Source organism: Cariama cristata, unplaced genomic scaffold, assembly GCF_000690535.1.
Source record: "Cariama cristata isolate BGI_N322 unplaced genomic scaffold, ASM69053v1 scaffold14916, whole genome shotgun sequence".
NCBI lineage: Eukaryota > Metazoa > Chordata > Aves > Cariamiformes > Cariamidae > Cariama > Cariama cristata.
The window spans coordinates 1-22340 of record NW_009621688.1 but is presented as its reverse complement, the minus strand read 5'-3'; the positions used below and the strand labels follow the sequence as shown (position 1 = coordinate 22340).

The 22340-nt window shown below is 47.5% G+C and overlaps 1 protein-coding gene across 1 annotated transcript in view; it reads right to left on the bottom strand.

The window, feature by feature from the left end:
• The window catches only part of NPLOC4 (nuclear protein localization 4 homolog (S. cerevisiae)), a gene marked incomplete at both ends in the record, with an annotated part of 27935 nt that extends 6499 nt beyond the window's left edge, over nucleotides 1-21436 (bottom strand). Inside the window, 11 exons of the mRNA XM_009702080.1 lie at nucleotides 5581-5741; nucleotides 7738-7864; nucleotides 8601-8672; nucleotides 10300-10386; nucleotides 11936-12115; nucleotides 12738-12861; nucleotides 14098-14192; nucleotides 15006-15054; nucleotides 17509-17688; nucleotides 18601-18713; nucleotides 21356-21436. Of these exons, the coding sequence (XP_009700382.1) occupies nucleotides 5581-5741; nucleotides 7738-7864; nucleotides 8601-8672; nucleotides 10300-10386; nucleotides 11936-12115; nucleotides 12738-12861; nucleotides 14098-14192; nucleotides 15006-15054; nucleotides 17509-17688; nucleotides 18601-18713; nucleotides 21356-21436 (1269 nt within the window). The remainder of the gene's footprint in view (nucleotides 1-5580; nucleotides 5742-7737; nucleotides 7865-8600; nucleotides 8673-10299; nucleotides 10387-11935; nucleotides 12116-12737; nucleotides 12862-14097; nucleotides 14193-15005; nucleotides 15055-17508; nucleotides 17689-18600; nucleotides 18714-21355) is intronic.
• Between the last annotated feature and the right edge of the window lie 904 nt (nucleotides 21437-22340).

Here is a 22340-nt window from a genome sequence, read left to right as displayed (position 1 = left end):
ATCTAATTAAGTTCTAATACGCAGAAACATTTTTCCAGCACCTGTTCGCTTTAATCTCCGCCTCCGGGGATTTCCATGTTAAATGCCTTCTTTTTAATGTCATGCTGCTGAGGCCTTCAAGACACACACTAGACTGTGACTACCAAACTGGAACCTCGCTTCCACTTAGTCGAGGACAGGTCCCGTCATGTCCCGACCCTGCCCCTCCCCAGACAGAAAAGGCCCCCCCCAACACCGGCACTCTTCTCCAACCCCCATGCACCATTTTATTAGGCAATTATGTTTTAAAGGCCTTAACAAACGTCAAGCTGGGAGAATTGCTGGGAGAAAGACATCTTCATCCTGAGCTCAGCAGTCACCAGGGCCCCAGCAGCGCCTCTCGGCACGTTATTGCTGCAGCTCCCGGAGCCCGAGCCCCCCAAAGCCATGAACGCCCAGTGGCAACCACTCCGAAGGGAGTCCAGGAAGAGGTTAAAGAAGGTGCAAATATTTGGCTCCTGGACAAAAGTCAAACCGCAAGGCCTGGAGGATCTGGACAATGAATCAGGCTGAAGACAGGAGCAAACTGGAGATTGCATCAGGCACTGCGATTAGAGCCTTTCAGAGCACTGTTTGGAGGCAGAAGCTGCAAACGGAGGACGTCAAACAGGGGAAAGGATGGGTGCAGCCGCAGGGAACGCAGCCGGCCGCATCGCACACCTCTGCAGCACTGCAGGACGGCTGCAGCAGGAAAGGCTTCTGGGTGGCCTTGGGATTTTCGATCGAGGGTGAGGGGAGCAGTCAAGTGAGGAGCCTGGGCGGCTGTCAGCCAGGAGGGAGGCTCCGGCTCCACGTCCCACGGCTGGAGAGCCGTTAGCATCCCATGCCGTTAGTCTTCCCACGGGTTCACTCTGCTGAAGGTACCGTGGAGCTGAGCAGCTGTCTGTCCTTTCTGTAAGTTAATAAAGCCCAGCCTTGCTCTTCCCTCTGCTGATTTCCAAGAGCTTTACCGGGCAGTCCTGCCCCCTTGCCCAGATAGAGCAGCTGACACACAGAAATGAAGCGACTTTTCTAAGAGTGAGCGATAGGTCAGTGAGAGTTGAAACTCTTCTCAGGAGACTCCTCATGAGCTAATCAAGCATCCTCCTCCCCAGAGCAGCTGGGACATTTAAGGCTAAGAAGGCTTTTCCAGTCCAACACGAACTGTTGGTAGGAGGCCAGCTGGGGGAAGTCCTTCGCTGCTAGTGAAAACTCCCCGCAGAAGGCTCCACGCAGCCTGGCTATCGTGTCTTCCCTGGGAAGAGGATTTCAAAGTGAATGGGCGGAAGCAACGTGTGCCACACTGGGGACAGCCTGCCTCAGAGGTCCCGTTTGGCTCTAATAAAAGCAGTGCCCTGGCTCCGGGGTCTCCCAGGGCCAGATGCGATCACACTTAACAGATGACAAGCCAAGGCTCAGCCACTGTCCCAGACGTTGTAAATGCACAAAGCACATGCAGGACTCTACGAGGGCAAAGGGCTCGTTCACAACACTGGTGCCATTGTAAAGGGCTTTCATCTTACACCATCCCAAAGAAACTCTGGGGGAATATTAAGGCAGCTGTAAAATGCAATTCATTGCAAGGATGACATCTTCATGTTTGCACTAAGCTGACACAAATACCTGTGATAAGAGACAAAGCCAGCCAGCCCCAAAATCCAATTATTCAAGCGTTTCAAAGGGTCTGTAAAACACAGCAATCTCTTTCCCCCATTTGGTGGGAGGTTGAGATGCCCATGAAGTTAATGGTGGAGCTGAGCACGCAGGTCTGTGGGGAGCAGTTAGGCAACGCGGCAGCAGTGCAGAGTTACAGGCTCAGCAGACTGCCCGCAGGGAGCTGGGAGCAGGCGGACAGCAGGCACGGGGTGTAAGCAGCCCAACAGGAGGGATCACACCCGGCAGGGGCACGGAGCACCACTTGCAAGCAGCTTCAGCTCTGAATAATCAACCCACAGTCTGGAAGGTACATTCTTAGTGAAATCAAAATCAATATGGTTATTTTCTAGAACCAGATGGACAAAGACGACTGCTCGAGGGCAGAAGACAGGGAATGGAAAAATGCCCGTATGTCATGTTCAGATGGGCTCTCCCTCACGCAGCTGAGAAACAGGGTAAAGCGGCCATTGCAACATCGCTGTCTTTGCTCACAGAGAGAGCAGTTACCCCGACTTGTGTGTCTGTGTCTTGACAAGAGTGACTTCTTCATGAGTTTTGTTGCATGAGTTTTGTTGCACTGAACTCGCAAAGAAGCACGTGCCGGTTGTGCAACATTCGAATTGGAAACTGCACTGTGCTGTGATGCTTCACAGACAACCCCAGAGGCCAAGGGGTATGTTTTCTTCCTTCTGGCTAATCTTACCTGGGGAGGCATCTGAGGAAAGTAACTTGTACTCATGGTCCCCAAAGCCCTCGACTTTCACGCTAGAGCACAACTCCAGCCTTCGTGAGCCAGGAAAGCAACGGCTGCATGTAGAAAGTGCACACTGCCAGTTCCACTGGGGTGGTTCCTCTAAGCAGCAGGGCTAGTGGCCAACATAAAGAGAATGGTAAAGAAATACAGAAATCACAAGGCTAGAGGCTCAGGAAAAACGCCTCGCCTCCTGAGGGAGGACAACACTAGTGCCATCAGTTTTCCCATTTCCATGGAAGAACAGCCCATCTATGCTAACACACCATCGAGGTGAGTCACGGTCAGGCAGGAACAGCTGCAGCCCCAGGGGACACGGTAGTCCCTGCTCCCACTCCACAAACCCAAAACGTAGTGCAAACCGCAGAAAAACAGCTCGCTGACCAAAGACCTCTCTTTCCAGGCACCTCTTCACCTGTGCAGCAAAGTCCCCAAAGCTGCAGCTCTCCTGCCTGTGGCACGGGTCCTCACTCCCTTCTTGCACCTGCAGCATTCCCAATCCAGAAGCATTTTTTAGTGGTCATTGCTGAAATAGCAACACCTACTGCGAGAGGAGGTACGAGACATCTCTGAAGAACAGGACTAAAGTACAGTCGTTGGCTTACACTTCACTAGACATGCAGACAGCAGCACCTTTTCCTATTCGTAAAGCCAAAGGTGAATCTACTGCATTAATCTGCCGTAGACAGATACAAGAGTTCAATAGATTTTGCCTTGCATCTGGATGCATAGTTATTCTATAAATACATCCATACTACACAAACATTGGCCTTCTGGTTCACATTCAATTAGAATAAATTGGTATCGCTCCTTTCATCCTAAAGGGCTTTTCAAATGAATACTTGCATATTACATAGAAATATTTACAGGGACTTTTCTCTCTACCAGTGATAGCTTCTCAGTCCGAGACGAAATGCAGCAACTACTCAAAAGTGCAGCTGCCCACCCAAAGCTAGCTGGAGGGGTGGGGAGCACAGACGGGAATCCCCACATCGAGGACTGGGGACAAAGCTGCTCAGTCCCTGCAGTTTCAGCAGAGAAAGGGGGACCAGGGTGCTGGACCACAAAGCAGCTGTCCTCTGCCGCGAGGCCAAGCAGTGGACTCCTGCTTCTCATACTGTATTTAACCAACGCTTTGACACCATTGTTGTCACCAACCCAGTAACTATGAGGTAGTGTCTCTGACCTCAAGCCTTGCACATTTAATGAGACCCTAAAGGTTTTCAAAGCCAGGCGTGACTAAGCTTTCCATTGATTTAAGAACATTCCAAAAAAATTAAGAGATCCTACAGCCAAACACGTTTAAGGCTGAAGGACAATTACACCCGCCAGAGCAGTCCTCAAGCCTTCCTTGAGCACATCACGAAAAAGGCAATTACGGATAGAAGTTATAAAACATATGAAATAAGCTGCAGCCCGACCCAGTGAATCAGTGGTTCATGGAAATTTCCACAGAAGGCTGGAGCCATCAGTTAGCATTTTGTTTATCTCCCTGCTTCAGATTACGAACAGGAGTGAAGACCTTATGGGAACACCCACTGCCTTCCTGCTACTCCAAGCACCCAGGGTGGCCCACATGTGGGACACAGACCTACGGGACCTCCTGCAAGGCTGCACCCCGACTGTGGCACAGCACGGGCTCCTCCGGAGCAGGACTGCAGCACGCCAGGAGATGATCTCATCTCCGCATTCAGGGCCAACCCTTGCACAATCAAGCTCCCCTGTATCTAAATCGGACCTGGCTTATCAGCTCCTAAGAGCAGGCCGTCTGCGTACTGAGGAAAAAGGCACGGATTCCATCTACCTTTTCTCTCAAGCACTGAATTTAGCCAAGAGGTGTTCCTCATTTTCAGGTGGTGTCAAGACAAGCCAGCAGTTCAGCATTAAGGAGTGGAGGAGGAAGATGGAGTCTCACAGGCCAATTCACCCAGGCCAGCACTTCCCGGTCTCAGGTTCAGGGCACAGAAGAGCATTTTGACCAGCACCATTTCTGTTGCTGGTGCACAATATGCTCATTTCAGTCCTCCCAAATGAAGGTAGCTTTGCTTATCCTATGCTCCTTAATGGACAACTTTAATACAGGCGGCAGGAGGGCTGCAGGTTTAGTGGGCTGTGAATATCAGACACAGACAAGAATGAGATAACTAACTTGGGTGATGGATGGCTAATTAGCTGGCAAGCAGTGCCATTAATTAATTCCTCTGTCCTTGCTCACAGGGCACCAACATACACACGTCTGAGAAGCAGTGCTATTAGCCTCCACAGAGATCCTGTCCCCCAGTTCCTAACTCAGCCCTGCAGATAGAGGGGGGGCTGAAGAGCTCCAGAAACAACTGTCAAGGGAATAATGACAGTCCATTCATCACTAACAAGCTGTATGAAAATTGCAGCAGACAGGTTACCAGCAGTGCTCTTGTACAACGCTTCAAGTAAGAGTATTTTGGATCCGCTCTGGATGCAGATATTCCCCTCCTGCTGCTCCTCAGGACCAGTTTTTGGAGCTTACTGTCTGACTCAAGAACAGGACCTGGGCACAGGCAGTAACCCCAGTACTAGAGAGGAAAGCCAGGGGCACACCCTGGTCCTGCCCTCGCTCCAAAAACCTTCGCACCTTCCTTTTGTTGCGGAGAAGCATGCACAAGGCTGTCTCCTCTCGCTGCACTACCTTTTGCTGCATCTGCTGCCCAGTTGGTGCCTGTAAGCGTGTCACACATGAGTGAATCCCTGGCACTGCATAAGGAACCCACCGCTTTCACTGCACCGTGTGTGCTAGCACACATCATATGGCTGTGCAGCAGAGGAAGCTGAACTCAGCTGGGGATTAAAATCAACAGAGAAGCATGGCAAATACTGCCAACAAATACGGAAGAGGAGGTGAATTTAGAGCACTTGCTACGGGCTCTCGGTGGATTGCTGCAGAGCTCATTTAGAAGCTGGATAGCCAATGGCTACTGCTGCACTGAAAACCATAACAGCACGTTTACGAGGGGGAAATGGAGCTTATGCAATTACTTTGTGGACATGTGGTGAATGGTTACTACTGAAAATAGTTCAGACCTCAAAGACATCCTTTCCCGAGCTGGCCATACTGGTTTCCAGACACGCAGCAAAACCATTTTTGCAGCTCCCCCCGCCCCCAGGCACACAGCCCTTACCTTATAGAACACATCAGGCACATACTGCTCACTGCTGGACTCCTTGGCATAGCCCAGCTCCGGTGCATCTCGGCAGGGCAGCAAACACTCATCCCGAACCAGCGCCATGCACTGATTCGAAACCTGGTACCCCTCAAAGTGGACCTGGTTGTCGGGACCACCTGGAAGAGAAGAGGCTGGTCAAAAATCCCCGCTGAGAGTGATTTGCCCAGTGTAACTCAGAGAGGCATGACTCAGAGAGCAACACTAAACACAACGGTCTTGCTAACAGTGAAGAATGGCGAGATGAAACCGCTGGTGCTGCTGCATGGGAAGTATTTCTAGGCAAGAATCCCCTCCAAGCTCTACATTTATTTAGTAACACACATTTTCACAGCTAGCCTGACAGGACAGACCCCTGGAGTGACAGCAAGAGCACTCTGCCAGGAGCTTAAAGGAGGCGAAGCTGTCCTTTTGCAAGGCTCCTGATAGCATCGCCCTCCCACTACCCTGCAGGAATCTCCTCTCTTTCAAAACAAAAACCAGGCACAGAGCTCCTGTGAGCCTGTTTAATTTCCAAGGAACCGTGAGCTGCAGATTCAGCGTTGGTCACCTAGTAATGTCAGGCGTAAGAAGAAAAAGTGTTTTCTCAGCCTGTAATGGATGGCTTGGTGGAAATCTGACATGGAAAGTGGAAATTAAGACCCTGGCTCACTGATAGATCACATGCTTGGCGCTTTAATTTGGATAATGTAAGCAACATCGGGTCATATGTCATTAAAATACAACTGGAAAGAGAAGATACAGACAGATGGTAGGAAAACGTTACTATTTCCAAACCTAGGAATTCAGGAGGGGATAGGAATTAATCCATGTAGAGGATTTAAAGGCAAAGTTGATGCAAACTATCCAAATATATTCACACAGCACAAAAGGAAGGAACCAAGTGTTTAAATAGAAACCTGATGGGCCGATTTAACAGAAGAGAATGAAATTATCTGGAACAGAAAAGAGGAAATATTCGTTTTCTACCCTTTGATCTCTAACCTCAATCACTCACTGCTCCAGAACAAACACTCTTAGAAATTAAACAGACTAAGACACAAGGAAGGCCTGAACAAAGCTAGCCATCGCTTTCTCAGTAAAACACCTTGTTTAAAAAAAAAAAAAAAAGAAAAAACCCCTCACAAATAAATAAATAAATAAGTGAGCAAGCAAGATACACATCTATCTTTAATGAAAGATGGATGCGTTTAGCAGTCTGGAATGTACGGGCAGCTGTCTGATTGCACGGGCCCGTTAACTTAAAGAGAGCGTTCTCACTGAAAAAGGCTCCGGGAACACTTACAAAACCTGGGCTCAGAGGAGGTAATGTAATATCACACTTTCAGTTTTTACATTGGATGCTATTTGGAAGTCATGCGTTTTTCTCATTGTGTTAAACAGACCCAGACCCCAGCGTATCTGCTCCAGGGAAATTTTAAATGAATACATGTGTCATCCCGTGGAGAACAGCAGACTGAACTTCTAACACTACAACTCTCCCAGCACACGCCAACATCTCCCCTTGCAGCCCGGGCAGTGCAGACTCTTCCACAGCGCCTCTGGAGACTTGCTGTGAAAATGGCTAATATCAGAGGTGACAAAGCAAAGCATTTTTCAGGCTTCTCTGTTTTATTCAGGCCAACAAAAAATGTTTCCATGCACGGAAGAGCACAGCATCCTACGTAAGGGTTTCCCTGACAGCAACACTAGGGAGACAAAAGTCCCTCCTTTATGCTGAACCAGCCAGAGTAGCTTTCAGGATCCAGACTGCCGTGGTTCTGCACTGCCACTTTCAGGCAACAGAATTTGGAGCTTAAAGATTTGAAACAGAAAAGTGAGCAACGGTTATTCCCCTGGCCGCAGGCAAAAAATGCTTTCTGGATCAGAGAGGTGAATGCTCCAGGTCTGAGTCTCAATTAAGTTTCCTGCAGGGGACAGGGTAAATAATCATAGAGAAGATAGCACAAAGAATGAAAAAGTATTTTACTTGACAGAGCAAGGCAAAAGCCTTGTTAAATAGGACAGATGGGGACCACGACGTCTGACTTCTGGCAGAGCTGCATATTCTTCTATTAACAAGAGATAATTCATGTGTAACCCAGAGAGCTGGTGCAAGCCGAGGCCAGTTTATACCTGTAGCCACAACTGTGACAAACTTGGATCCAAAATGACCATCTGGAGAAAGGCGACAGATGTTGGGCTGCTGGTTCTGAAAGTTTCCAGCTGTGATGCACTCTTCTGCGCTTAGATAATATGTGTCCTGAGGGAAGAGCAGAAATGTCAAAAAAAAAGGACAACGTGATGTAGCCTAGACCTATTTCCCTGGTCTGCAGCCAAACAAAACTACCAACACCCTAGTAAAACATGCTTTCGTAGAAAGTTGGTGCAGAGACTGGGAAAAGAATGCGACATGTCAGCTCCCCAGCCCTGAGCCTGGCTCTCACCAGAAGGACTGTCCCACTTCTGGTTCCACCCACCTTTACACACCTTTTTTTTTTTTTTTTCCCCCTCCTCTTTTTTTAAAAACAGGGTTTCGTTTTCCAAATACGGATATCACTGAATTTAGAATTACGGGAAGCTGAGAAGGTCAAAGTTTGAGCCACGTATATCTCACAAAGCCCAGCCCACTGGAACATCCTCTGAGTAAGTCACTTCTGCTCACTAAGTTTGCACCTCACACTACCCCATCTCCTCCACTCTACTAAAGTTTCTTAAACCACGAGCACCATTTTCTTAAAGTAGAGTGGCTAAAGGACTGCAGGCAGCTTTGCGTACCATCTAAACAGCTTCAAACCCCTAACAGTGCTGTTCCAGCTCAAGCTCCTTTTCCTTCAGAAGCTTCTGAAAAACCCCATTTCACAGGAATTTCAGTCCCAGCATCACCTCCAGCCCTGTGCTGCCCTGGCTCACTACTCTGCTTGGCACAGCCAGCGTTTATGTGACTACACAAACCCTCAGTACCAGCGGCTGTAATTAGCTGCACACTTGAATCTCACCTTGTTTCTGCTGTATCGAACAGTCCCTTTTCGTGTGTCTTCAGAGACCAGATCAGTAAATATCCAGCCAACCTATAAAGAAGTGTTATGAAGAAAGTTGCTTTAAGAAAAAAAAAAAAAACAAAACAAAACAAAAAACCCAACCAAAACAACAAACCCAAACCAGAAGAGAGCTTATACATTTTCTCCTAGCAGGACAAGATGTTCTTGGCTCCTCGCACGGCCCTGCTGTACGCTGCCTGAAGGAAATGGCTCTCCCAGCTGTGCCGGGCTCATTTGAATCCGATCTCCAGGAGCAGCATGCCAGCTGGCCGGCCCCGGGCACCTGCAGCTTTATGTTTCACTATGGAATATTTTTTCATGGAAAGATCTGGAGGCTGCAAGAGGCCTCTCAGCCGCTACCTCCTCCCACCCACAGCAAAAAGCATTTCCTATTGAGCATTCAGAGCAAAGCAGCGTTGGGAGCGCCAGCAGATGACAAAGCACCTCACATGATCTCATTTTGAAGCCTGCAGTCACTAGTTAAGATAAAACTCATATGTTCCCACTGGAGTATGATTCATTCCAAATCAGAGTCTGCTCCGATCCATTGCTTTCTGCATTGTTTGCACATAGGAGTATAGATGCGTACACACACACCGCTGTGTGAACCCTTCTACACACATGTGCTACAACCAGCTCCGATCGCCCCGTGACCGGCTCCCACAGCATTAACCCTTCAGAGGAAGGGCTGCCGGTTCAGATTCCTAGCAGAGCCCAGATAGACAAAAAAACTGCAACCAGCAGTAAGTTATATGTTAAGTCATATTGACTAAAAATATCTGATGTGAGAAGCAGCGTAAAAGTGTGGAAATAAATAACACACACAGAAGCTTTGCTTCAGACACTGGCAAAAGGCTAAAGATCTTATCTTCAGAGAACAAAAGACCTCACCACAGATGTTTATAGTCTACTGTACTCAGTCTTTTCTGGTTTGTGTTTTCTTTAGCAAGTCAAATCTTGTTTGTGTTCATCTCATTCCTGGCATTCACACGATACCAAAAGATTTCCCAAACCGGAAAGTATCAATACAGGTTTGACAGATGTCAGCGAACCAGTGGATCCCAACACCCATACCTCCCGACTAGATGACTGGCAGGCTGCAGGCAGGAGGGGAACAGAGGACAAAGGCTCAGCTGCTGGGCAACCTGCACCTCTAAACCAACACACAGGTTAACTTGCCGCAGCCTGCCTCAGCAGCATCAAGAGGCAGGACCCCACAGAGGAGAATAAAAAACAAGCAGGAGCCTCTGCTCCTGGAATTGGAGCACAGATTCTGTCAAAAGGAAGAACAAACTCAGAAGGCAACTCCAGCTACATCTGTGCCAAATTAGCACTCACCGGGGAGACGCTAGCAGGAACGGCTCCTATCTGAGAGGAAATAAAGGGAAAATCGTGTTTCTGCTTCTTTGCTACTCCCTTTGATGTCATTCATGACAGAGGACTGCTGACTTCAGCTGCACAGCCCTGCTAGATGCTTGTGCTCAGGAAAATGCTCTCGTTTTGTTTCTCGTACCTAAAAGCATCAGAGCTACCAACACTTAAGCTAGATTTCAGGTATGCCCAAACAGTCTTGAGTAACCCCATGGAGCTGAAGAGAACTGCCGACGACTTTCTTCATTGCCATACAAAGATGCACGAGATCCGACAACATCCTAACCTTTCTCAGTCCAAGCTTTGCAGCGATCTCATCCACAACCTCAGCTTTTGGATCTTCCAGGATCTCCAGGCTGTTCTGTGTACCAATCTGCAGCAAAGAAAAACTTGCTAGTAAGACAACAGGAAAAAACATAGCACACTTAGCCATTGTCAGGAGCGAGGCAAAGAATGGAAGCAGAGGTCTAGGTTTCCCCTTCGGCATTACCACTGACCCATTTCACCCGAGAGACCTCCTCCACTCACAGACCCATCCTGTTGGAGCTCTTCAGCTAAGTTTGCGCGCTATGTCAGGGTTTATGAATGAAACACTCGGCATTTACAAACAGGCCGTTGCTGTTTCCGAGCACTTTGGAAAAGGCGAGAGATTATATAATTTTTTCCAAAGCTCTGTGTTCACCCGGCCAGTTTTGTACTGCTGTTTCGTTTGTTTGAATCTTTGAGCAGCAGAGAGGCAGAAATCCAGTGAATCCAAGAGCCCACGTCCAGGCCTTCCTCCTGTGCTCTAGAAAACACGACTCCATCTGGGTGCGTTTCAGAGGCAAGATTTCTCGTGTGGGGTGATGCCGTGTCAAGAAGCACAGCAGAAACTGCTTACCAGGAGAGCAAAAGCTTCCTTGCTTTTACCATGCACAACTAGAAGTGCATGAACTTCCAAAGCAGGGGCTTAAGAGTGATACTGAAACAACAGAGGGGACGGCTCTGCTCCGAAGGGAAAGGGAAGAACTTGTAAAAGGCTAGCAATTCTGTTCTCACACACACACTCCCAAAGACCCATTTGTTCTTTTTCCACTGACAAATCTGTTGCATTTTACTCTAGCAACACTGCAGAAATCATCAAGAAGAAGAAAACAGACAAACCACCACGATGTTTGTATAACATAGTGTCTGCACTTAGAAAAGTGACTTTGATCAGCAGTGAAGAAGCCAGTAGGCAAACTCAGCTTCAAGCTGAGCCTTGTGTTGTGGGCAGAGTGGCTTCTCACATTTGCCATCTCCATTTTCAGCTCTCCGACACTGAATTCAGTGTTTTGGTTCCTCGGGAGGCCAGGCTCGGCAGGACTCGCTCCGGCTGCAGCCTCCCGGTAGGACTGTGCCGTGCCGAGCGCGGTGCTGTGCGGTGCCGTGCACCATCTAGCGGGGACTCCGGCTGCTCCAAGGCATCAAATCTCATCCTCGGCCTCGCCATCGAGGTAGCATACTTCATTTTTGTCTAATTAAGCTACTTAAATTTTCCCAGAGAGCTGATAAGAAATTGAAGCAAGGGCCGCAACTTTTTTTCTTCCCTAGTACAGAATTTGCTTTCAAGCTGTTCTGTACCACAGCCTTGGAAATCCAGTAATCGAGGAAACATGAAAAGTGAAATCCACTGTTATGATGTCACTCTAGCTTCAAATCATCTAAGCACAGGTTAATGTAAAAGAAAGTGTAAAAATAACACAAAGCAAATCGGGGGTTTAAAATTCTTTCAGTGGCAATAACTGACAATGACATTAAAGACATAAATCACATCCTCTTTTTCACGGGACCATTTTCCTTACGGAGCTGCAGTTGGAAATATCACGTGAGGTTTCCCAAAGAAAAAAGTGTTTCCGTGTTCCCCGATTATTTTTACCAATGCCATGGCACCCAGTTTTTACCTGTGGGGGTTCGTAGATGGCAGCAACCTCCGCCCGGATGCCCAGAGGGATGTCTTTGTGCTCTGTGTACCGGCCATAGAGATACCCAAGATGTTGGTTTCCTGTCTTCCTCCAGAAGTCTAGGAAGCGATCTGCAATTGTGTGGTTCTCAAACATGATGTTGTCAACATGCCTGTATTTCTGTTTGACAAAGTTCAAGCGTCAGGCCATCCTCGACTAGGTCCATTTATTTTGCCTATCACCAATACCTTCCCAGCTGCATAGGACACACACCACCCCTTTACAGCTGAATCCTGCCAAAGCAGGGACAGGGAAAGCAAGCTGGCTCCCTCCCTCTCCCCTCTGCTGCAGCTTCTCCCTTCAGCACCACTCCCCTGCCAGCAAGCAGAACCCACCACGGGCTGGAGCATGGGGAAGCGCTGAGCACCCCCACTACCCCATTTGCTTGGCTTCTTTACTAGGGCCCTTACTCCAAGAGCCTTTGCAACTAAAAAAAGACACTGAAATTTAAGAGGAAACAAGAAGTGGGTGGCCTTTTGGATCCCATGAGGAAAAAGAGTGGAGATTCATTGCTAGCTCAGATGTCCTCCACATTAAGAGGAAACTGCTGAATTTTTTTTAGATACATTTTGGAGTTCTTTTCTGCAAGGACTGAAGACCTTAACAGTCATTTCCCCGACATGTGCCAATACGCAAAGGCTTCTTGCTCCAAGATGGCTGTTCTGGAAGTCATCTCTCCAAAAATAAAAGTCAAGTCCCTTCTCAGCTTTAAGCACAAGGGCTCCTGCAAGCTCCATCTCACCTGTCTGTTGAGAGTGATGGCACTTGGCTGACACTTTGTGCAAATGCCTTCTGGCCAAGGAGGGTGCCCTTCGCAGCCCGATTTGATCTTACAGCTGATGTTTTCCAGGGCAACAAATTTCCCCCTGCAAGAAGGAAAAGAGAAGGCTGTTATTATCACAGTAAATGCTTTTGGGTCTCAGAAAAAACAAGTGGCTAGCAATATCACAGAGGAAGCAGGGCAGAGGAGACAACGTGGCACCAATACTTTGCATCTTCAGAGGATCTCAAAGCGCCCTGCAGTCTCCCACTGGGGGATGCTCCGCTCCTGTGGTCCCCAAGCAACCTCTCCTGTCTGCTTAGCGAGCGAGGTCAAGAGGCTGACATGTGGTCCCTGACTCAGCTCCTAAGCAGATATTCGAGCAAGAGCAGAGACAGAAAACTCACGGGACCCTGCTTAAATAATTTATGCAGCACATGGGAAGTAATAGATTACACTGCTAGGGCAAATTAGAGCTCCTTTCATGTGCACAAAGCTTCCTGCAAAGGGAAGTTCCCTTCAAATGAAAGTATTACGGACCTGAGCTGCATCTCACAAAGACACTAAAAAAAACCCCAATGGCATTCAGGAACAGGAGGGAGAAGGTTACACCTCTGCATAACTTATCTAAAGGAGCTGCATTTCAGAACACAGTGGGTTCCCTGACATCACTGAAGGGGACTTTAGATCCTTCGCTGAACACGTGTGCCACAGCAAGGCATAGAGAAATAAATACTTCTTTCAGCGCTTCCTCTCCGCTCAGCACTTATCTGGCCTGTGTCACCACAGCATCCTCCGCCCCATCACGGGGTAGGACGCCTTATTTTCCAGTTAGCAGGCGGCGAACTACGGCACCACAAGAAGAAAGGGTTTCACTAAGGACACACGGAGCATGGAACAGAGCAGAATGAGGCTCTGAGGAATGTCAGTCTTGTCTTTCTGTCCTATTCACATTTGTAGATAAGAAAAGCTGTTGGTGAATAAAAGTTCCCCAAGTCCACCACAGTCTCAGTGCCTATCCACAAGGTTTGGGACTCAGGCGTGGAGCCTGGTATAATTAGGGAACCTCTTTCCTCCCATCTGGCCTTTTCCCCCCATTAGTAGTGTTTACTGGAAGCAATTACATTGCCACAGAAAAAAAAAAAAAAAAAAAAAAAAAAAAACAAATTTAATTTTTTTTTTTTTTTTTTTTCCTTTTCTTTTTTTAACATGTTGTTTTCTCCTCAATTTGCCCTTCAGTAGTTGTATCCAACACTACTCTGGTGAGATCTGTCTGTACTTTCATTTGTATTTTAAAAAAGAAGCTACAACTAGATTCCCTTAAACACAGAGATTTTCTTACTTGTCTGCCCCTCCGGTCAGCTTCCTGATGTAGGCATGGAACGACATATGCTTCACAGGAGGTTCCAGATGGTTTAAATAATCCTCATCAAAAGGCTGCCAAAAACACCACACAAAGAAAAGCCAGGTCAGACACCTGTCTGATAATACATTGATCACTAAACAAATGGATGTTCTAAAGTCAACCCCACTGGCTCTCAATGTGGAAACAATCAAGAAAATTTAGGCTCATTTGCAAGGCAGCTACTACTGTGACAGAAACAGTGGGGCTTTACAACAGCGAGTTTTATTATCGCCTCCTACTTTTATAACAGATTGGCTCCACAAATCAGAATGAGCCTCAAAGGCAAAATGCTTTTTGCTTGCAATATCTAACAACAAACAAAAAACCCAGCTGCTCAAACAAGGCCAAAGAACTTCCAGAGCGCACGGTGGGGAAGCAGGGCAACAGCCATGCTGGCTCGCAGTGACTTCTGAGAGATCACTGCTTCATGCCATAAATTATACAGCTCAGCACATTTGTAGGCGTTACTAAAGCTGCCTTCAACCTGAATAATACGTGGTTAAACTGGGAAGCGCTGGGATCCATGGGAGAAGGGATGAAACAAGAAGATCCAGGCAAGAGTGAAGAGGGAGGAAAACTGGAGCTTTTCTAAAGCACTTTCTGTTAAACTCATTACTGCAGAAACCCAGCATTAACCAGAATAAGCCCAGGGTCACAAAGGCCTAGAGCTTTAGTGATCCTGGATGCGAGCCGGCATCTTTGACAGTGCACAGCAGGATTCTGACTCAGAGCTGCCATCTCTATGTGAGCAGCGCTCCGAGGAAAAGTGTGCATACTGGAAGAAACTGAATCCAAGAGGACACGCTTTTGTGTGACTTTCTAGAGCACCTTCTTGGGGCTCTTACCTCCAGCGGTACACAATGCACACATTTACCCAAGGGGCCGTGGCGACACCTACGGAAAGAGAAAGAGAAGTAGCGTTAAATCTTATTTAATAATGGAAAAGTCAGACTGTAAAAGTTGCTCTAGACTAAGTTTTAATGTGGAAGATCTATACAACCATACAGCTCTGAGCAACTCTCCGCCCACTAAGGAATATTACAGAGGGGTCACCACAAGATAATTTCACATAAAGAGACAGCAACAGTTTCAGGTTATATCTGAGAGTCCCAGGTCAAGATCAAACCCTCCTAATGTCAGTGTCACTGCAGCGGCTCTGCTCTCTGAAAAGCCACGTGAACCGATGTCAGATCACAGCTTCTCAAGTTTTACAACCCTGCGTTGAGGTTGCGTTTCAATTCAAAGAATTTTAAACCTACGTCATAAGGCTGGCCTGTGTGGTTTTAACAAAAAGACAACCAAAACATTCATCCTTTATCAGGCACTAGAGGATTGTCTGGAACAAACAGGGAACCATGTGTTTATCGGACAGATAAAGACCTGCTGGGTAAAGTTACAAAACAGAGGGGAAAACATCTCCTTTTGAGGCAATCGTTTTAAAAAAAAACCCAAAAAACAAACCAAACAAAACAACAAAAAAAATGCCCCCCCCCGCCCCAGCATCAGGTCAGTACTAGTTTTCAAAGGCAGGCCTCTAGAGAGGAGCATGGGTGTTGGCTCTTGTAAAGACAAAATGGATGGGATCCAGTTGCAGCATTGCTTTTAACAAAGTATTGTGGCAGATAATGTACATAAAGGACCACTAAAGGCTGCTAATGCACTCAGCCAAACGCCAGCATCCCTTCATGTTTAGATTGATATGCACTCACAAACACAGGAACAAGCCCAGACACACTCTTTTTACCATAAATATCCACCACTGTGCTTTGGCTCCCTGCTAAGAACAATACCTTCATTTATTCTTTTGAAAAATGTGGTCAAGTTAAAGACAATGTTTTTGCCACGGAGTGGTGGATTTTGCCTTTGTTTCAATAATGTGACATTTCCCTCATTTATCATCAGCCTGAAAAGGTTAGATAGGATTTTCCACATAAAGGCTATGTCTCTCCAAACTTCCTTGCTGCTGCAGCACTAAAGATAAACCATATGGAAGACAACACAATGGGGAAGGGCAAACTATTCTGTTTTAGAAAGAATTCCTGGTTGCCTTTAAAATTTTCACTCAAGCCCTTTCAGAAGTTATTTTGCAGAGGGGTCCAGCCCCAAGCCCACAACCAGGACAGACATCAGGCCAGGACCCAACTGCAACGTGGTTAATGATGAGCAAAAAAACCCCCAACCATCCGGACAGAGGACGTTTTAGCAGCATTGGTGTAGATTTACGGTGGTATTAACTCAGCATTGTATTATTACTTTTACAAAAAATACAAGCTGCTTTGTTTACCTAAGCCTCTTGCAGCTAAGAGATTTGGCAAAGCTAGACTTTCTTGCATTTCTGTCAGCAAAATGGACTCCCTGGTTTCAGAGAAAGGTTAGAAAGGCATGTGATGGAAAGGAAGCCAAAAACTAGGCAGGCAGAGACCCAAGTCCCACTTTCACGTCTGCCATTGGATACTTCCACTCATTCCCTTCACTTCTGTGTTCTTCCTTTATGAGGAGTGGCTGGATCTGAAGACACAGAAGTTCTCCTGCTTGGGACATTCTAGGTGAGGTGCCACATGCACCCATCCCAGCGCCGAAGACAACAATGCATCATTGTGTTGACTCTGCCCAAGCAGGGAGAGACTACACGGCAGCCAAAAAATGCAATGGAGCTCAGGTCCCCACTCTGACAGAGGAGCTGCCCATGATTTAGAAAAGGAATTCGACCTTGATGCTTACCCACTGCTGGCGGGGTAATGCTGAGGCAGCAGCTCTGGCTGAAAGCATGTTTCCCTGTCCACGCTTCTCCTGCGAGACGGAGACCTGGCCCTGCACGCCCGTCACCTTGGGACCCAAACAATGGGGAGCTACATATTGAGACCATATGAAACAGAAGCTACTGCAGACAGCAGGCCCCTGCTTATTAAGCAATATGCCACACAGAGCATAACCCAGTATTTCTACACCGCACCAGCTGCCAGGACATCCTGGGGAAGAATTCAAAGTATTCATTTTAATCTAGAGAACTCCAAATGTTATAGGAGCATAAAATATATGATCACAAGTCCAATAGCAGAGGCCACCTTGATCAGAACAATAGATACTCTGAATGAGTCCTTCCTGGCAAAGACCCTGGGATTTTGGTATCTGCTTCCTTCCTCGGCTCACCAGAGCTCAATTTAACCTTCCAGGACAATGGCAAAGGCTGTTTTCCCTTGTGAACGTTTGAAAGGCAGTGAGGGACGGAGCAGTGGCTCAGAAGGCAGTTCCCATAGCATACTTCCTGGCTGCTGGTTTCAGACAAGACGTTACAAGTTCTGGTGAGGCACAGATGCATCAGCAGAAACGAAGTCCGCCCCTACTTACAGCTGCTGGTCTCGATTTCGGTAAATCTTCCCATCCTGTTTGATCAGATACTGGTCGATCTCATCTTCCACCACCTGGGGGGCCCCCACGGGGCGCAAGCCTTGAGAAATAGAGGTGTCCATGGACTCTGAGGAGGAGCCAGCTGGGCTGGAGGGGTAAAGAAACAGCATATCGCCATGCCTATAGGTGTGGAAAAACAACACACAGGTATCAGTAGCTGCTTCTGGGTAGCAAACCTCCCGAACCACAGAGGAGCACGTAATTTATCACAAACTATAAAGAGACTAGCAAATGTGGCAGTTCAAAGCCATTCCATTAGCCACCTCTTTCTGCTGCTTCGGTCATTTGCACAACAAATGCAAATGTTTTCATCAGGACACAAGACCGAGGGGAAAAAAAAAATGAAGAAAAAGGTGAAAGAAGCCTATGGAGAGAAGCAACAGCTCCAGCAGGGAAAAGGACTAGTGCGGATCCTGTGCGCATCAAGTCACAGCCTTCCCAAGGCAGCTGCCAGCACTGACACATTCAAGTGACAAGTTGCACACGGTGGTAACAGCTCTTGTATTTTTAACCAGTTTAACATTATTCTCGAGATGAACAGAATGCAGACATCCCCAACCAAACATGAAGTGATTGTACCATCCGGCACCTCTGACCTCCCTAGGCGCCTGGCTACAGAGGGCAGGAACCCTGGCTACCCCACAGGGGACTACCAGACTCTAGCACTGATGCAGAAAAAAAGGATAGCGTGAGTGAAAACAGGGATGAAGGAGCTTGCTGTAGGCGGCAGAGGAACAAACAGGAGGCCTGTCGCTGCCTCACCACAACAAGCTAACACAACACAAGAAGTGACCTAGGAAATGGCTGCCACAGCCTCGCACGCAGTCAATTTGATCAGCCCCATTTCGGCACGTCAATCAAGCTTGGCCCTTCAAGTAGTTGGTGAGGGAGAGCTGAAAGTGTAGACTGCTGTAATGTGATGTGGCCTGCCGCTGCCCAGTTCAGAGGGAAGCATTCAGGCAAGCTCAGAGAAGAGGCACTCTGTTGTACAAAGGCCCCGCTCCACCCACAGCGCTCTCTCTCAGGACTCACTTGATTTTCAGTAAGTTGAGGGATTTGTTTTGTGACGCTGTGATCTCTCCCGTCCTGTTTCTATTGGTGTAGACAGAAAACCCATTATTCCTGAAACCAAATTCTTTTGCAACCTGAAAGAGAGAGAAGAATGACAAGGTTTAAGATACCTCACACCCCTGGTCAGATGCTGAAAGCTGCTCAGAGCAAGCGCTAAGTCCAGGGAACTTCTATTGCAAAACTTTAGCTGAATTCATCCGTGTTTCTGAAGAGCGCAGGGTAACTGAGAAAAATAGAAACACTTAGTAACACAAGCAATCTATTAAAAAAAGCAACTTAAACAGAACGTGTCTCTCGCTCACACAACACAAATGCAGTATTTTATCTAAATCCAGGAAAGTGCTGTCATGACTAGAGGGGGTAAACTATCTTCTCCATTATCCCAGCTCTCTTGCTCCAGCCTTGCCAGCGCACACCAGCCAAGTAATTCTCATCTCCTGACCAGAATTCCTCAGTCCAGATCTTCACCTCTGAGCATCTTTTGCCCTCAGCTCTGCTCTCACCCACCAGCTGCTATATGAGTTTCGCTCAAGCTCTTCCTGCTGTTCTCCCTTCTGTTTTTCTCCATTTGCCTCTTTTCTCCTGATGGAACTTACCCTCACAATAACCACCTCACAGTCCCCAGGCAGGTTTTTTTTTTTCCTGCCCATCCTCTCACCAGTTCAGTTTAAGGCTGCTTTACTCTTAATCACTCAAATACCTCTTCACAGCAACAGCAATTTTCACGTTTGGCCACTTAAAAACATAATCAGTTTAAAAGTGGCATTAAAAGTTTCTCTAAACGACAAGTTTCTTCCTAAATTCTTAAGTTAATAGCCTTTATTTTTATTAAGTACATCTTCCTGTGGCTTTGGTAGGGCTCAGAGACAGTGACTGCACACAGGACAAATCTAACAAGCCACAGACAGGACTGCCACAGGAGCAAAGTCATGGAAAGCAGTTTCTTTACTGTCAGCTTCACTGCTATTTGTCGCAGCGAGTGATCTGCTGTTTGAATGGAAGCACGACTGTCAAATAGTTCATCTCCTGCGTTACACCTGCCAGAGTTAAACGTTAGCTCGTCAGGCCACAGATCTCACCAATTTTTTTTTTTTTGGGGGGGGGGCAAATTCCACAATACATTAACAAAAGTTAGCTCCAGTTAGTTGCTAACTCGATTCTAACCTGGACACACTTGAGAGTTTACTTTTTTAGTACTTTTACCTAGGATGTGCTACAAAAGACAGAGCAGATTATCGAGGCCCTTGTCAACCTGAAATGTGATTGCTTGCACACTTCTTTTGCAGCTTCTCTGGAGTCGTCAGAGCGGAAATCTAAGTTACTTGCTAACACAGAAGAAGCAATCTGATGCCTCTTTAATTACAGCTATCTAGCTAAATACGAAATCCACCATATGGATTAACATTTCAGTGTTAAAATCCACAGCTATTAATATACACAGATCATACGTGGTAAAATTTGCAACTTTTCTCTTTCAAGTAAACCCTGTATCAGGAAAGAAACCCAAACATTTCTTGTATTCAGCTTAGCAAGAGGACATAATTTTCCCCGGATCAACAGGCAATTTTAGTGAGTGCTGATGCTTTTGTTCTGACGGTAAGTGGTTGCAAGCACGATTGTTCCACACTGCCTCGGGTAATATGAACCCTTGAAACTGAGCAGCTTGTTTTGCACAGGTTCCAGATATTTCGAAAGCAACGCTTTTTTCCTTGGGTGAGACTGTTCAGAGACTGCAGCGGGCATCTCTGACCCAGCCCTGAAATCCATCAGGATTTTCACTTGGTCAGGTGGGGATTGCTGTTGTGGTCTGCGCCCAAGCTTCAAACAAAGCAAATGACTCACAAACAGCAAAAGGTTTCAGTTTGCTCCCCTTCCCTCTCGCAAGGGGAAAGGAAATCTACCTGACTAAAAGAATGGCCCTTCAGGCACAGGAACACAAAGTACTTCACTTACGAAGCAAGGAAATCCTAATCTGAGGGTTGCAGGTTACAGCAGAGTTCCAGGAGGGAAGGAAATAGAGAATTGCTCCCTCTTAAATAGCAAACTTTAAACACGGAGCAGTTGCATCAGACCAAAGAACAAGCTACAGCCAACTCAAATCTGACAACCCCAACAGTCAGTGTGCTCTCCTCAGCCCAGGGTGGAAATCTTTCCCAGGAGACCCCAGAAGCTCTCACGTTGCCTTAAGATCTCGCCTTAATTCCTTCCTCGCTCTCTCCAAAACCATACTGGAAAACCAGTACGCAAAAAGCACGTTCAAGAGATATTCAAAGCAGAAATCAAGCAGCTGAGTTTCAACTGGATCATGCCTGAAAAGTCCAGTCCCTTGCAGCAGGCTTTGACTAACAAACAGCTTGCTTATGTCCCTGTCAGCCTCTGCTTCCCCAGCTGCCATTTCTTTAGGAGAACACTAAAGACGCGTCCTCCTCCAAGAAAGCTCCCACCCCAAGAAACGCCAACTAAAAAGCTGAGTAAGTTTTCTCCTTTAATTTTGTTATTTTCCCTCTGGAACAGCAACGGGAAAACTGGTTTTGGCTAAACCAATACAAACGCCGTTTTCCACAAGGCACACCGATCCTCACTGCCGTCAGCACATTTGCACAACGAGGTTAAGTGTGTATCTCCCATGAGAGAGAGCCCTGGCGCAGGCTGAGCCGCAGGAGCCCTGCCTCGTCCCGCAGGCAAGCGGGGAAGGCGCAGCAGAGCCTCAGGGTACCTTCTTGAGGAACGTCGCCACCGTTTCTCGCTTCGTGGCCGTGATGCGCTTCACCCCTTCTGGCGACTGCACACGGATTATCTGTGGGGTTAAGAGGACAGCCCGAGTTAGTGACAGGGGGGACAGAGCCCACCCGGTGCTCGCAGCCTGCTGAAGCCACGTTGAAGTTTCACACACACACGACGCAGACCATCCCCTCTGCTCCTCCCTCCTGCTTTTAATGCTGCTCTTCAAAAGGGAGTGCAAAGGCACAAGGAAGTAATTTGCTCTCAGTAGGGCAGCACCGGACCGACGTTTGCATGCTGCAGGATGAGTTACCCTAATGCACAAGGCACGGCAAGAAGTTGGCACCGAGAAAAACGCTAACGCTGTTTTCTTTGACAAAGCCCTGACCTCAGACGTGGAATTAAACTTTCAGAAGGAGGGTGAATCAGAGCTTCCAGGGGAGCGATTCATTTGGTGCCTACACACAAACACCGGCCTAACTGGTGCTAATGGGCACCTGCGCTGTCGTTATGTTTCAACCCACGTTACTGACGTGCAACTTCCATCGCTGATGGAAAGACGAGAAGAGCCACAAGGCTCAGGCTACTCCTGTGAAATGCTGAACAGCAGTTCTGCTGCAACCTCAAGTCAGAGATGGCAAAAACTGGCAGCTTTTCTGGGAAAAGGCCAAGGACAACTCTTCACATACCGGCAGGGAAATGGCAAACATAAACATCAGCGTCCCCGTGCTGCCGGGGACCAGAGAAGTGACTGAAGTTGCTCTAAAGAGCACGTTCACCTGCTGATAGGTAACGCAGAGCCGCGTTCAGGATGGCAGCGTGTGTGCTGAAAGGAGGGACACGGGAGGGCACGGGAGGCTGCCGGTGTCCCGGCATTACCTCGCAGGAGCTCCTTCATTCTCTCCAAACTTTCAGCACAGGAGCAAGCCCAGTCTGACGGGAGCGGGAGACCTTTACGGTACCGACAAGCCCCTTCTCCA